The sequence below is a fragment of the Grus americana genome, chromosome 15, assembly GCF_028858705.1.
Source record: "Grus americana isolate bGruAme1 chromosome 15, bGruAme1.mat, whole genome shotgun sequence".
Lineage (NCBI taxonomy): Eukaryota > Metazoa > Chordata > Aves > Gruiformes > Gruidae > Grus > Grus americana.
The window spans coordinates 1,817,696-1,829,888 of record NC_072866.1 but is presented as its reverse complement, the minus strand read 5'-3'; the positions used below and the strand labels follow the sequence as shown (position 1 = coordinate 1,829,888).

Below are 12,193 nucleotides of genomic sequence, written 5' to 3'. Positions count from 1 at the left end.
GGGATCCCGGCAGGTTTGGTGCCACCGTCCCCAGGCCACGCTGTTCCCTCCACCTCTGCTTGCCCTGGCACTAGCCACAGCCTGGGGCCGCCCGGGCCGCCTTGGGGCTCGCTGGGGCCATGGGCAGGCATGACCCAGGGCCCATCCCCGCCGCCTCGGGGCTCGCTGGGGGCCACCGAGCAGGGTCCCCACCGCCACAAGATGGCGCAGACCGGCTGCCGTGGCGGCCGCACCGGGAGAAGGTGGCCAAAGAGCCCAGACCCAGCCTTGGACGCTGTACGGCACCCATGGGTGCCACGGTACCCGGGCGAGTGGGACCTCTGTGCCGTGTGGCAGGGCCACCGCGGTGGCGAGTCCCAGCACCGCCGGTGATGGCAACACCACGGGCTGCAGGGCAGCCGGGTGGGCGTCCCCTTTGCCCGCTCCATGTCCCCACGGCGGTCATCACCCTTGACTACGGCACCCTGACACCGGATGGGCTGCTCCCCTGCACCCCGAGCAGCGCGGCCGGAGCGTGCCGTGGTGCCGCACTCACACCGAGCAGCACCCGCCCGGCGGGGCCACAGAATTTTTGGAGCAAATAAAGGGAAAACCGCATGGGCCGGGTGCAGCCCTGCCCAGCGCCCGAGCGCGGCTATTTTTAGCGCCCGGGTTGATTGAAATTCATGGAGGAAAGGGGCAGGGGAAGCGCGGTGACGGCGGCGGCTGTCGCCAGTTATGAGTTGTGACGCTTCGTGCCGGTAACATGTTCGTCTCTGGATGGCACACGGGCGGTGCCGGCACATGGGGTGCGGCGAGGCTGGGGTGCGGGAGGCCGGGCGGGCAGCGGGGTGCAGCATGGTTGCTGGGTGCGGGTAGGTGGGTGCAGGGGTGGGGGTGCAGGAGGAGGGGCGGGGGGTTCCCAGCTCCCTGCACCCAGCTGGGTGCCCAGCGGGAGAGCTCAGCCTGGGTGGGACCCATCGGGGCCCTGTGCCCAGGGGAGACCCCAGGGGCATCTCCCCGCTGGGGTGCACCGCGGCTGCGGAGGGTCCCCGGGAGCAGCCGAGACCAGGTGGGTGCGGGGAGCCCCGGTGCCGGTGCGTGCCGTGCCAGGGGAGCCCCGCCGCAGCGTCCAGCGTGCCGAGGGACTCCAGTGCCGTGCGGTGCCGGGGAGCCCCGGTGCCGGTGTGATGCACCGGTGCCGGTGCAGTGCGATGCCAGTGCCGGTGCCGGTGCCGGTCCCGGGGCGCTGTCGGTGCGGTGCAGGTGCGGTGCCGGTCCCAGTCCCGGTGCCGGTGCGGTGCAGGTGCGGTGCCGGTGCCGGCGCGGTGCCGCTGTCGGTGCAGTCCCGGTGCGGTGCCGGTCCCGGTGCGGTGCCGGTGCATTCCTCCCCCTAGGGGTCGGTGTGCCGCGGCGCGGGAGGCGGTGCGGGAGGCGGTGCGCTCCTGCGCACGGCCCGGGGCGGCCGGGGCACGGCGGCGGCGGCGGCGGTGGCGGCGGCAGCGGCGGGGAGCGGGCACCGGGCACCGCCGCGGGCCCGGGTGAGTGCGGGCGGCGGGAGCGGCGGGAGCGGCGGGAGCCCCGCGAGGGACGCGGCGGAGCGGGCCGGGCGGGAGGGGAGCGGTGGGGAGGGGGCGGCGTAGCCCGGGCCGGGGGATGGTGGGGGTGGTGGTGGGGAGCGGTGCCGGTGCTGCCGGTGCTGCCGGTGCTGCCGGTGCTGTCGGTCCCGGCCTCACGGTGCCCCGAGCCCGCCGCGGCCCGGGCATCGCACGCTTGTCCCGGCGGCACGACCGGCCGGACCCCCCGAGATGTGTGTCGTCCCCCCGCGCCCCGTGGGCCAGCCGGATCCCCTTGGGGTGCCCCGTGTGTCCCCGGGGTGTCCCGTGTCCCCCCCCCGCCCCGCGCCCTGCCGCATACCGGGGCTGCCTCTGCCCCCCGCCCGGGGCTGCGGGGTCCCGGGGCTGGGTGAGGAGCTCCCGGGGGGGCTTACATCTTCCCCAACCTGGCACCAGCACCCAGCCCTTTTCCCCCATGTCCCCCGATGCCAGTGTGACCCCAGGGATGCCCCTGTGTCCCCCCGTGCCCCCAGGGATGCCCCTGTGTCCCCAGCTGGACAGGTAAGACCCCCTGTGAGCCCCTGTCGGCCCCCTCCAAGGGGGCCAGACCTGATGCCCCGTTCAGGGTGACTGCCTCGGGGTGCCCACGTCCCCTCCCTGCCCCGTGGGGCTGGGGGCCACAGCCAGGAGCCCCCTGAGCTGCTCCGTTACCCACCCTGAGTATCCCCAGCCCCGGCTGGAGTGGGGGCCAGGGGGGCGAGCAGGACAGCCTGGCAGTGCCTCTGGCCAGGACGGGTGCTCGGGGGGGCAACCCCAGGGTGGGTGCTGGCCAGGATGGGTGCTGGGGGACAGCCCCAGGGTGAGGTCTCTGGCCCCAGCCCAGGGAAGGGATGTCCCACACCAGGGACACGACCTGGGTGCTCCTTGGGAACGGCCCCTCAGAGCGTGGGTGCCCAGGGGTGGGTCCCCGTGGGCATCAGCAGGGCTGATCCCATCCCGGCGTCCCTGCAACCCTCTCTCTGCACCGGCCACCGCAGTCGGGTGTGGATGTTGCACCCCGAAGGGATGGCACCGTATTTTGGGGGGGGGATACGTGCTCCCAGACGGCTGCCTTGGGGAGTGAGTGTCTGCCTGGCAGGGAAGGGGTTAACGCCAGGGGGGTTTCGGGGTGCCGGGGTGTCCCCAGCTGGGTACACCCAGACTGCTTCTTGCACCGGTGACCTCACACCACTGCCATGGCAACAGCTCATGAAGTCACCGGTGCTGGGAGCTGGGGCGGCTGCCTCGAGCGTGGGGCGATGGGATGGGAGCGTGGGAGGCTGCCGAGCGCCGTACCCCTGCTCTCACCGCGCCCCTCGGGCCCCCCCAGAATGAGCTGTGCCCCCGCCAGCGCCGACGCCTGACCCCTGCCCTGCCTGCCCTGCCTGCCCTGCCCGCTCTGCCCACGCCACCATGCTCATCAAGGAGTACCGCATCTGCATGCCGCTCACCACCGAGGAGGTGAGTGGGGGGCAGTGGGGGGCCGGGGCTGCCTGTGCCCCTGGGGCTGGGCGAGAAAGGGGGGGTCAGTGTGGAGGAGGGGTGCAGAGGTGGAGGGAGCTCCAAGCCCCAGGGCATGGGTGTCAGGGACCCACCGATGGAGGGGGTAGGGGGTGGGGAGGGGGTCCCCGTACCCACAGCAGTGGGGTGCCGGGGGGTCAGATTCCTGCCTGGAGAGGGGCTGGGGGACACTGTGGCCCCCTTTGTTGTCCCCTCACGGCATGGCTCATGGCAGGGACCGTCTGCCTTGGCCGAGCCACCAAGGTGTGCTCTGGCCACGGCTGTCGGGCTCAGGATACTCCATGCGAGTGCTGAGCCGTGTTTTGGGGTGCAGCTGGGGGGGGACGTCCCATCCCTGGGCACAGTGACCTTGGGGCACCGAGCCCGATGGCAGCACCAGGGGCTGGCAGGCGAAGGACACCCGGGGGGGCTTTGGGTGCCCGTGGCACCGCGGTGCTCGGGGCAGCTGCTCCGATGGGGAGCACGAGCTCAATCCCTGCTCTGGCAGGGAGCCCAAACCTCTGTCGGCAAACAGCAGCGAGAGCCGGCAGCCGGCGGCATCCCCGGCCAAAGGTTGCTCGTGGGTGCCCAGTGCCGGCAGGGCTGTTTCAGGGAGCTGCCCACACCAGGCAGCGCCAGTCCTCCCCGCGCACCGGCGGGTTTGAGTTCGCAACCCGGGGAAGGTTCCCAATTAGTCGCAGAGGGGCGATAAGATCGTGCTGGCAGTTAGGGTGATGGATGGGATCTTCAGCAGAACAATAAAACACTTATTGCACGGCCACGTCATCAACTACACACACACACACACACATATACACACATATACATATAGAAATAGTTTTCTCTGCCTCCCAGGTAGCTTGCTGAGCAGAAAGCCTCCAGGCACTCTGCAAGGCATTTGGACACTAGGAAGGGCAGGATCTGGCCCTCGCCCGGGCGCTGGAGCAGCCCAGGGGCAGGGGGGGTGAAACAGGGTGCCCCGGGAGACCCCTGCCTGCTGCACGGCTCGGGGTCCGTCACCTCTTTGCTCCGTGCCTCAGTTTCCCCTCTCAATGGTGCGGCTGGAAACCCCTTAGCCCAGCAAAGAGGAGCCGGCCCAGCCATCCTGGCGCTGTGCCGGCAGCCGGCTCAGCCGGGAGGGTGCCGGGACAGGGGATGGTGGCGCTGAGACGGGCGCTGTGGTTGCAGTACCGCGTGGGGCAGCTCTACACCATCAGCAAGCACAGTCACCAGGAGAGTGAGAAGGGCGAGGGCGTGGAGGTGGTGAAGAACGAGCCCCACGAGGACCCCGTCCACGGTCCTGGCCAGTTCACCGAGAAGCGCGTCCACCTCTCCAGGTGAGGCTGCGGCTCCGGCGGCGGGTGCTGGGCAGGGGAGGGGGCCCCGGCTCCGTGCAGCAGCACCGCAGCGGAGGGCATGGGCGGGCATCCCTCCCTCCAGAATCCCTGGGGAACATCCCTCCCGGGTCCTCGACACCCTGCAGTGTGGCTGCAACCATCTCCCGGGGTGCATCCAGCTTCCAGGGCTTCACCTGTCTCGCAGGGGTGCACCCGTGTCCTGGAGCGCACCCCTCTCTGGGGGCTGCACCCATCTCCTGGGGTGTACCCACCTTCAGGGCATGCACCCGTCTTGCAGGGCTGCACCCCTCTCCTGGCGGGCACCCATCTCCGGGTGCCGGTGGGTGCCTTGACTGCAGCACGGGGCTCAGCCCGTCCCGGGGGGTGACCCTGCGTCCCCTCACGCAGCCCCGGGTGCCCGTTGGGCAGCCGCTGGCACCCGGCACTGTTCCTCACCGCCGGCTGCGGCACGCCGCGGCACGGGCATCGGCTGCTCCCTCACCGGGGAGTCGCTGGCGTGAGACGGGCTATTTTTAGCCACGGCGCTCACGATTCCCCTCTTGGGGATGGTATTTATAACGCCTGCAAATTAATCAAAACCCACCTCCCGGCTCTGCTGGGGGCCTGCCGGGGCCTGATCCTGCCCGGGGAGTGTGGGCAGCTGCGGGGTGCTGGGCGGGGTAGGCAGGGGTGCTGGGGGCAATGGAGGCACCCTGGGGTCCCGGCCCTGGGGAGGTGGAGGGGGTCCTGGGGACAGGATGGGGGCACTGGGGTGGAGGTGAGGGTCCTGGGGAGGTGGCGCGGGTCCCTGGGGGGGTTCTGAAGTGCAGGTGATGGTCCTGGGGTGCAGATGAAGGTCCTGAGAGGGTGGCAAGGGTTCCCGGGGGGGTGATGGGGTGCTCTGGGGAGGTGGCGGGCTCCTTTGGGGGGTGCTGGAGTGAGGACGAGGATCCTGGGGAGGTGGCAGGGGTCCCTGAGGTGGAGGGGTGCTGGGGCGGAGGTGAGGGTCCTGGGGAGCAGGTGGGGTCTCTGGGGAGGGGACGGGGGTCCCAGCGCCAGGTTGTGCCGCGCGGGACTGCGTTCGGTGGAGCAGGGCTGGGCGGCGCCGGGCTGGGCTGTGCCGCTGGCCGTACCCTGCCCTGAGCGGAACCCCCCACCCGCCCCCCACCCCCACGGTCCCCCGCAGCAAACTGCCGAGCTGGGCACGGGCCGTGACCCCCCGCATCTTCTACGTCACGGAGAAGGCCTGGAACTACTACCCCTACACCATCACCGGTGAGCCCCGGGCAGGGCGCGGGGACGGGCACCCGGGCACCCTGCCCCTCTCTGGCAACAGCGGTGGCTGCCGGGAGAGCCCGGCCACGGCCGCTTCCCGGTCTCACCGGTCCCTCTCTCCCCCACGATGCCACCCGGGGACGCCGCCCCGTGATGCGATGTGCCACGGTGCTCCTGCAGAGTACACGGTAAGGAGGTGGCACGGGGGGACCCGGCCCCTTCCCCAGCACCTGGCATGGCTGGGGGGGGACACTGGGGTGGGTGTCCCCTGGGGGTGGGTGTCCCCTGGGGTCAGCATCCCTGGGGGTGGGCGTCCCTTGGGGTCAGCATCTTTGGGGGTGGGCGTCCCTTGGGGTTGAGTGTCCTTTTGGCTGGGTGTCCCTTGGGCGTGGGCGTCCCTTGGGGCTGGGTGTTCCTCGGGCTGGGTGTCCTTCGGGCTGGGGGTCCCTTGGGGATCGGTATCCTTGGGAGTGGGTGTCCCTTGGGGGCCAGCTGACGGCCGCTCCCTGCAGTGCTCCTTCCTGCCCAAATTCTCCATCTACATCGAGACCAAGTACGAGGACAACTGCGGGGACAGCGAGAACGTGAGTTGGCACCACAGCTGAGACCTGGCAAACTCATCACGCGGGGGGGGCACAGCCACACAGCCGGCACCTCTCACCCTCCCTCCCCTCCCCAGATCTTCCGCAGCGATAAAATCCTGGGCGACCACGAGGTCTCCTTCCTGGACATCGCCTTCGACGAGATCCCCGAGCGTTACTACCGTAGCCTGGAGGTAGCACGGGTGGGGATGGGGGCAGCTCCCCGGGGCCACCCCCTTGTCCCCCAGTTCCCGGGGTGGGGGGGGGTTCACGGCCCCTCTCTGATTTCCCCCATCCCCCAGGACCCCCGTTTCTTCAGCTCGGCCAAGACGGGCCGGGGGCCACTGCGGGAGGGCTGGCGCCAGCACACCAAGCCCATCATGTGTTCCTACAAACTGGTGAGCGTCAAGTTCGAGGTGTGGGGGCTGCAGACGCGGGTGGAGCAGTTCGTGCACAAGGTGAGGGGGGGGACACTGGAGGGGACACACACACGCGCGCGCGCGCACGGAGCGAGAGGGTGCTGACCCCCACGGTGCATCGCAGGTGATCCGGGACATCCTGCTGATCGGGCACCGGCAGGCTTTCGCTTGGGTGGACGAGTGGTGCGGTGAGTCCGTGGGGCCGCCCCGGCGCTGCCCGTGAGGGGGGAGACACAGTCCCCGGGGTGGCCCCGGACCCCCAGGGTGGGAGCGGGCTGTGGGTTTAACCGCCGATGCCACTAACCCCACGGGCAGCTCCCGCTCTTCCTCCAGCTCCCCTGCAACCCGCCGCCTGCGCTGCCTGCTCCGCTCTCTCCCCCTGCCCTCACGCCTGCCTGCACCCCCGCACGCTGCCCGCTCTGCCGCACGCCTGGGGAAGGCTTGGCCGAAGCACGGGCGGGGGGGGGGGGGCGGGGAGAGGAGCCCCAGCATCCCTGCCTGTGCTGCCTGCACCCCGGGTCTGGCAGGGAGACACGCTGTTGCATGCGGACACGGGGACGGGAGCCCTGGGTGTGGCGACGGCCGGCAGCGGGTGCCGGCAGCGGGCGCGGGGCCGTCCCGGTGAGCAGCTCTCTGCTTTCCAGACATGTCCCTGGAAGAGGTCCGGGCCTTCGAGACTCAGATGCAAGTGGCCACAAACCAAAAGCTGGGGAGCCAGCACCCCTAATCCCCACTGCGGGGGCAGCCCTGCCGCACGCTGCCTGCAGGGGACCGAGACCCCAGCCCCTGCCACGCTGCCTGCAGGCGGGTGCAGGCAGGGGGGCTTGTGCACGGTGCACGCCGAGCCCCCCCTGCACCCCGCGGCAGAGGGTCCCCCCGCTCCCCACTGCCCTCCCCACGCATCCCCTGCCTGCGCTGCCCGCGCTGCCTGTCCATCCCTTCCCCGCTGGTGCCAGAGCCGGGGGCTGGCTGCACTGCCCAGTGTCCCCCTCCCTGCCTGTCCCCCCTCCCCCGTGCCCAGCCCCTGTCCCCTTCCCAGCACCCAGTTCAGGGGGGAACCGGTGTGTGGGGTGCAGGCTGCCCCGGGATGATGGGGTGCAGGATGCGGCCGTGCCGAGCGGCCCCAAGCCCGGCTGTGCTCAGCAGGGATGACGATGGAGGAGGTGCGGCGCTACGAGCGGGAGACGCAGGAGGCCACCAACGAGCTCATCGGCCTGGTGGCACCCACCATCTCGGTCAGCGAGGTGGGGCAACCCACGGTCACGCACTCGGCCCCCGCCAGTGCCCCCTCCACCCCCCTCGGCGACGAGGCCCCCGATTTCCTCGCTCCCCCCAAGAATCGCCCGCGCAAGAAGTCGGCGCCGGAGACCCTGACGTTGCCCGCGCTGCGGGAACGCGCTGGAGCCGAGTGACGCCGGCAGTGCCGCGCCGTGCCACCTCCTCGGCCAGACCGTGCCGGCCCTGCCGCCTGCCACGGCCCCTCCGACAGGCACCGACCCCGGGGAGGGACCCACCGTCGGGGCGCGGGGAGCCCTGGGGGGTATTGGCCTCCCTGAGCCATTGCGGGTGCCCACACGGGACGTTGCCACCATCGCTGCGCTGGACCCGCTGCCTGCGCAGGGAGGGCACACCAGGCTGGCACGGGTCCCTGGCAGCGTCGGGCGATGCCGTAGGCGCCGGTTCGCTCAGCACCGCCCGCCCCGGTTTCCACAGGGGCCGTGAAGGCTGGTGAGCAGTGGGGCTGCGGCAGCCGGTGCCTGTGTGCTGCGGCCAGGCTGGGCGCTGGTGCCGGGCTGAGCAGCCGCGGGGCTCGGCGAGCGGTGCTGGAGCACCACCCCGCACTGCAGCATGCGTGACAGTGACAATGACCGCTGGGGGCCTGGGCTGACGATCCCCACGGGACCCCGGGGGCCGCACAGCCCCGTGCACGGCAGGTCCTGCAGTCGGGGTCCCCTTTGCCATCCCGAGGGGGGCTGTGGTGGCCCGTGGGGTGCTGGGGCAGGCTCAGCCCTCTAGTCTCTTTGGGAAAACAAAGGCCTTTTCGGAAATAAAAGCTTGAGACACGGCGGCCGGCTGCCGGCGGTGATTTATTGGGCTCAGTGGAGGGGTACTGTGCCCGTGCTGGGGTGCTGCGTCCCCCTGGCTGGATGCATGCGGTGAGGAGCAGCGAGGTCGCCAGTCCCAGGGCAAGGAGATGGGGTCCTGGGATGGGGCAGCAAGGGGCTGGGGTAGGGCAGGCAGGATGGCGCTGGCTGCAGGGGATCAGCCCAGCCCCGGGGCGATGCCCCCAGATGCACCGGCGGCACCGGGCTCCTCTCCTTCCCAGCCATCACCGTCCTCCAGATCCCCGGCACCCGGCACGGCTGATGCCACCAGCCCCAGCAGTGCGATGTAGTAGGAGCTGCAGTAGACGGGCGCCTTGTTGGGGCTGGAGTAGACCTGCTCGGGCCGGAGCGAGGCGAAGGGGTTGGCAGCGTAGCCCACGATGTGTGTCTCCAGCTCCACCAGGATCTGCAGGGAGGACTTCAGTTCCTGCTCGCTGCCGGGAGAGGAGGACGCGCACCGTTACCGGCTGGCTGTGTTGGCACGCCGGAGGGCAGTGGGGCTGCGCTCACCTGTAGACGGTGAAGAGGACGGGCAGGCGGTAGTCCCGCAGCAGCAGCAGGGTGGGCAGCCAGCCCGCCAACAGATCCGGACAGGCATGGAAACCTGTGGGGACACAACGGTGAGCGTCCTGCTGCCCTCCCATCCCACCCTGGCCCTGGGGAAAGCAGCTCCAACAGCACCCGCTCCGTGCCAGAGACCCGTGGCGTGCGCGGTGATGCTGGCAGCAGGGATTGGCAGTCCTTAGCAAGGTGGGTCCCGTCTCCCCACCAGCACGGAGTGGGGGGGCACTCCCTGGCTCTGGGTCCTGCGCCGAGCCACCACACTGAGACCCGAAGGCAGGGACCCCTTTGGGTGCTGCTCGTGCCCGCTGTCTGGCAGGTGGGTGACACACACACGAGGCAGCCAAGCCCCGGGGGGGGGGGGTCACCCTGGCTGTGCCAGCTGCCTGGTGCGCCTTGGTGCAAAGCCCTGGGGACATCCCAAGCCACCAGCAGGCTCAGCCCCAGGCACTGCCAGGGCGCTCAGGGAGTTCCCTGCTCCCTGCCGGGGATATCCCGCCACAGGCAGCGCGGTGGCGAGGGGCCGGGCCCCTCCATGGCACCAGCACTCACCCGGGTGAAAGCCCACCACCAGGTCCGGGCGGGCGGCCAGCTTGGTCTCCACGTGGCTTTCCCAGAAGTCGTGGTACAGCCCCTTGTAGCTGCTAAGATAGACCCTTCCCTGGGGGGCCATCGTGGCCAGGGGTGGCCTCATGATGGGTCCGTCGACCACGTCCACCCCCACCATCACTACCTCCATGCCCCGGTGCCCCGGGAACATCCGCGTCAGCTCATCGTAGTCCGTCAGCCGGGTGTTGAGGGTCTCAACGTGCGATGCGCCCACCACGTGCACGGTGAGGGTCTTGGCAAGGGGGTCGATGCCGAAAAGCCGTAGCCCCAAGCCGATGGTGAGCGGCCGTGAGTGGAAATCGGTGACCAGCCGCTGGACGGATTCACGCAGCTCCCCATCCTCCGGCCGGGGCTTCCCGGCGTTGGCCCAGAGGATGGTCATGTACCGCCCAGCCAGAATGGCACCCAGCTTCTCCTCCAGCTGCCCCTGCATGGAGAACCAGTCCTCCCAGCCCTCCACGTCCCGGGCAGGTTTTGTCCAGGTCTCTGTGGGGAAGGGGATGTCTCCTGTGGGGTAGGGAGAAGTGTTGGGGGGTCACAGAGGTGAACCACAGCCAGGCTGCCCGTCCCACCCAGGCTGTGGGGATGCTGGACCTGGCTGGGGGAGGGGGCTGGAGCTGGGAGGAGGGACTCCACGTGCACCCGTGCAGCCTGGGGGGGGTCAGGCAGGCAGGGACACACACACCAGGTGGGAGCAGCGTCCCCTGCCCCACCTGTGAAGACGAGCCACTCCACCAGCCGGTCCAGGGCCACCAGCTTCAGCTTCTTGCAGAACTTCTTGTGCAGCGGCCAGTTGGCACGCTGGCATGCCACGCCGCAGTAGTACACGTTCTGGCACCTGGGGAGAGAGGCAGCATGCCCAGCCACGGGGCGGGGGGCCAGGACCTGGCCCGCTGAACCTGGCTCCCTGCCACCCCCCCACCCCTTTCCAGGGCTGCGTTGCTGTTTTGGGGGTGCCCTGTGGCTGTCGGGGCCTGCCACCCCCAGCAACACCCCAGCCACTGGGCTGGAAGCGAGGGGACAGATCCAGCCCCATGCCATCGGGCCACCTTCCTCCCCGCCCCCACCTCTTGCATCGCCGGAGACTTTTGGGGTCGGGGAGGGCATCGGGGAGCTTCTTGCACTCGGCACAGAACTTGAAGGTGTCCTCCATCTTCTGGAACATGTCAAAGTAAGTCCGGATACCAAAATCACTGCCGCTCTTCCTCCCATCCATGGCAGACCTGCAGATGTGTGTGTGAGGGGGGGATGAGCACGATCCAGCCCACGCTGCTCTGCCATCATGGGGGGGCTGCTGTCCTCCCTCCACAGCTGCCAGGATTTTTAGCTCCAGCCGAGAGCATCCTGGCCCGGGTTGGGTTGGGCTGGGGAGCCAGGATCCCTGAAGGGAGCCGGGGAATGGGCTGGCAGAGGGGTGCACCCCGTCAGAGCACCCCGTGTGCGGGCTGAGCAGGGAGGCTGGGACAAGCCAGGGGAGATGCTCCAGCTATGGGGGGACACACAGCTGGGAGGGGGGGAACACGCACCCATGGGTGCTCACTCACTTGTAGTCCTCGTAGCTCTTCATGTTGAGCTTCTGGAGGATGATGTGGGACAGCCCCGGCACGTTGCGGTCCATGGCCTGGAAGCCCAGTGAGTCCATGTCGGGTGCCCTCGCCACCGGCTCCTCCACGGGCTTCTTAGGGTGGCTGGTTTTGGGGGCAGTGCCTGCATTTTGCTGGGCCACGGCAGCTGTGGGAGAGAGGGGTGCAGGTGATGGGGCCGGTTTGCGAGTCTCCGGGTGCTGCCGGGCTCCCCCGCGCCGCCCGCCGCCCCCACGCCGCCTCCCGCCCGCCATCCCGCTGCTCGTCCCCGGCCGTGCGGGCGGGGAGGACGGAGGAGCTGGGTGATGCCGGGCGGCCTCGGCACAAGTCCCGCTGCCAGCAAGGGAGGCTGAGCTCAAATGTCAGCCCCAAGAAGATAGCAGTGGAGGAAAGCAGCCACGGCCCCTCCAGCAGGAATCGGATAGCGGAGCTATTCTGGTCATCCCCTCCCAGGGAACCGGCCAACCCGCTCCGGGGTCCGGCACCCGCCCCGAAAGCCGCCGGTGGTGGTGGTGGGGTCCCCCCCAAACCCCTCCTGCCCTGGAGCTGCCCCCGCGCTGCCCCCCTGGGGGAGGGGGGCTGGGGTGGCTGCCCAAGCCCCTGGGACCTCCCCCCTCTGTCACCATGGGGGCTGCCAGCCCCCCCCGAG

At 70.2% G+C, this 12,193-nt stretch overlaps 2 protein-coding genes across 6 annotated transcripts; one reads left to right on the top strand and one right to left on the bottom strand.

Moving 5' to 3' along the window:
- The first annotated feature begins 696 nt into the window (after positions 1–696).
- LOC129213467 (cytoplasmic phosphatidylinositol transfer protein 1-like) lies at positions 697–8,749 on the top strand. 5 transcript variants are annotated; one of them, XM_054843562.1, is made up of 9 exons: positions 697–788; positions 2,905–3,035; positions 4,263–4,411; positions 5,598–5,874; positions 6,199–6,270; positions 6,366–6,461; positions 6,570–6,725; positions 6,811–6,874; positions 7,833–8,749. In XM_054843562.1, the coding sequence occupies exons 2-9, from the start codon at positions 2,988–2,990 to the stop codon at positions 8,096–8,098; spliced, it is 1,128 nt and encodes a 375-aa protein (XP_054699537.1). In that variant the 5' UTR covers positions 697–788; positions 2,905–2,987; the 3' UTR covers positions 8,099–8,749. The 5 variants fall into 5 exon arrangements, with proteins under 5 accessions (XP_054699537.1, XP_054699536.1, XP_054699535.1 ...); XM_054843561.1 differs by lacking the exon at positions 697–788 and adding an exon at positions 949–1,051; XM_054843560.1 differs by lacking the exon at positions 697–788 and adding an exon at positions 1,372–1,520.
- MSS51 (MSS51 mitochondrial translational activator) lies at positions 8,748–12,069 on the bottom strand. The gene is made up of 6 exons (XM_054843536.1): positions 11,506–12,069; positions 11,029–11,184; positions 10,675–10,799; positions 9,905–10,468; positions 9,302–9,395; positions 8,748–9,225 (listed from the first exon to the last, which is right to left on the bottom strand). The coding sequence occupies exons 1-6, from the start codon at positions 11,796–11,798 to the stop codon at positions 8,949–8,951; spliced, it is 1,509 nt and encodes a 502-aa protein (XP_054699511.1). The 5' UTR covers positions 11,799–12,069; the 3' UTR covers positions 8,748–8,948.
- Positions 12,070–12,193: the final 124 nt, after the last annotated feature.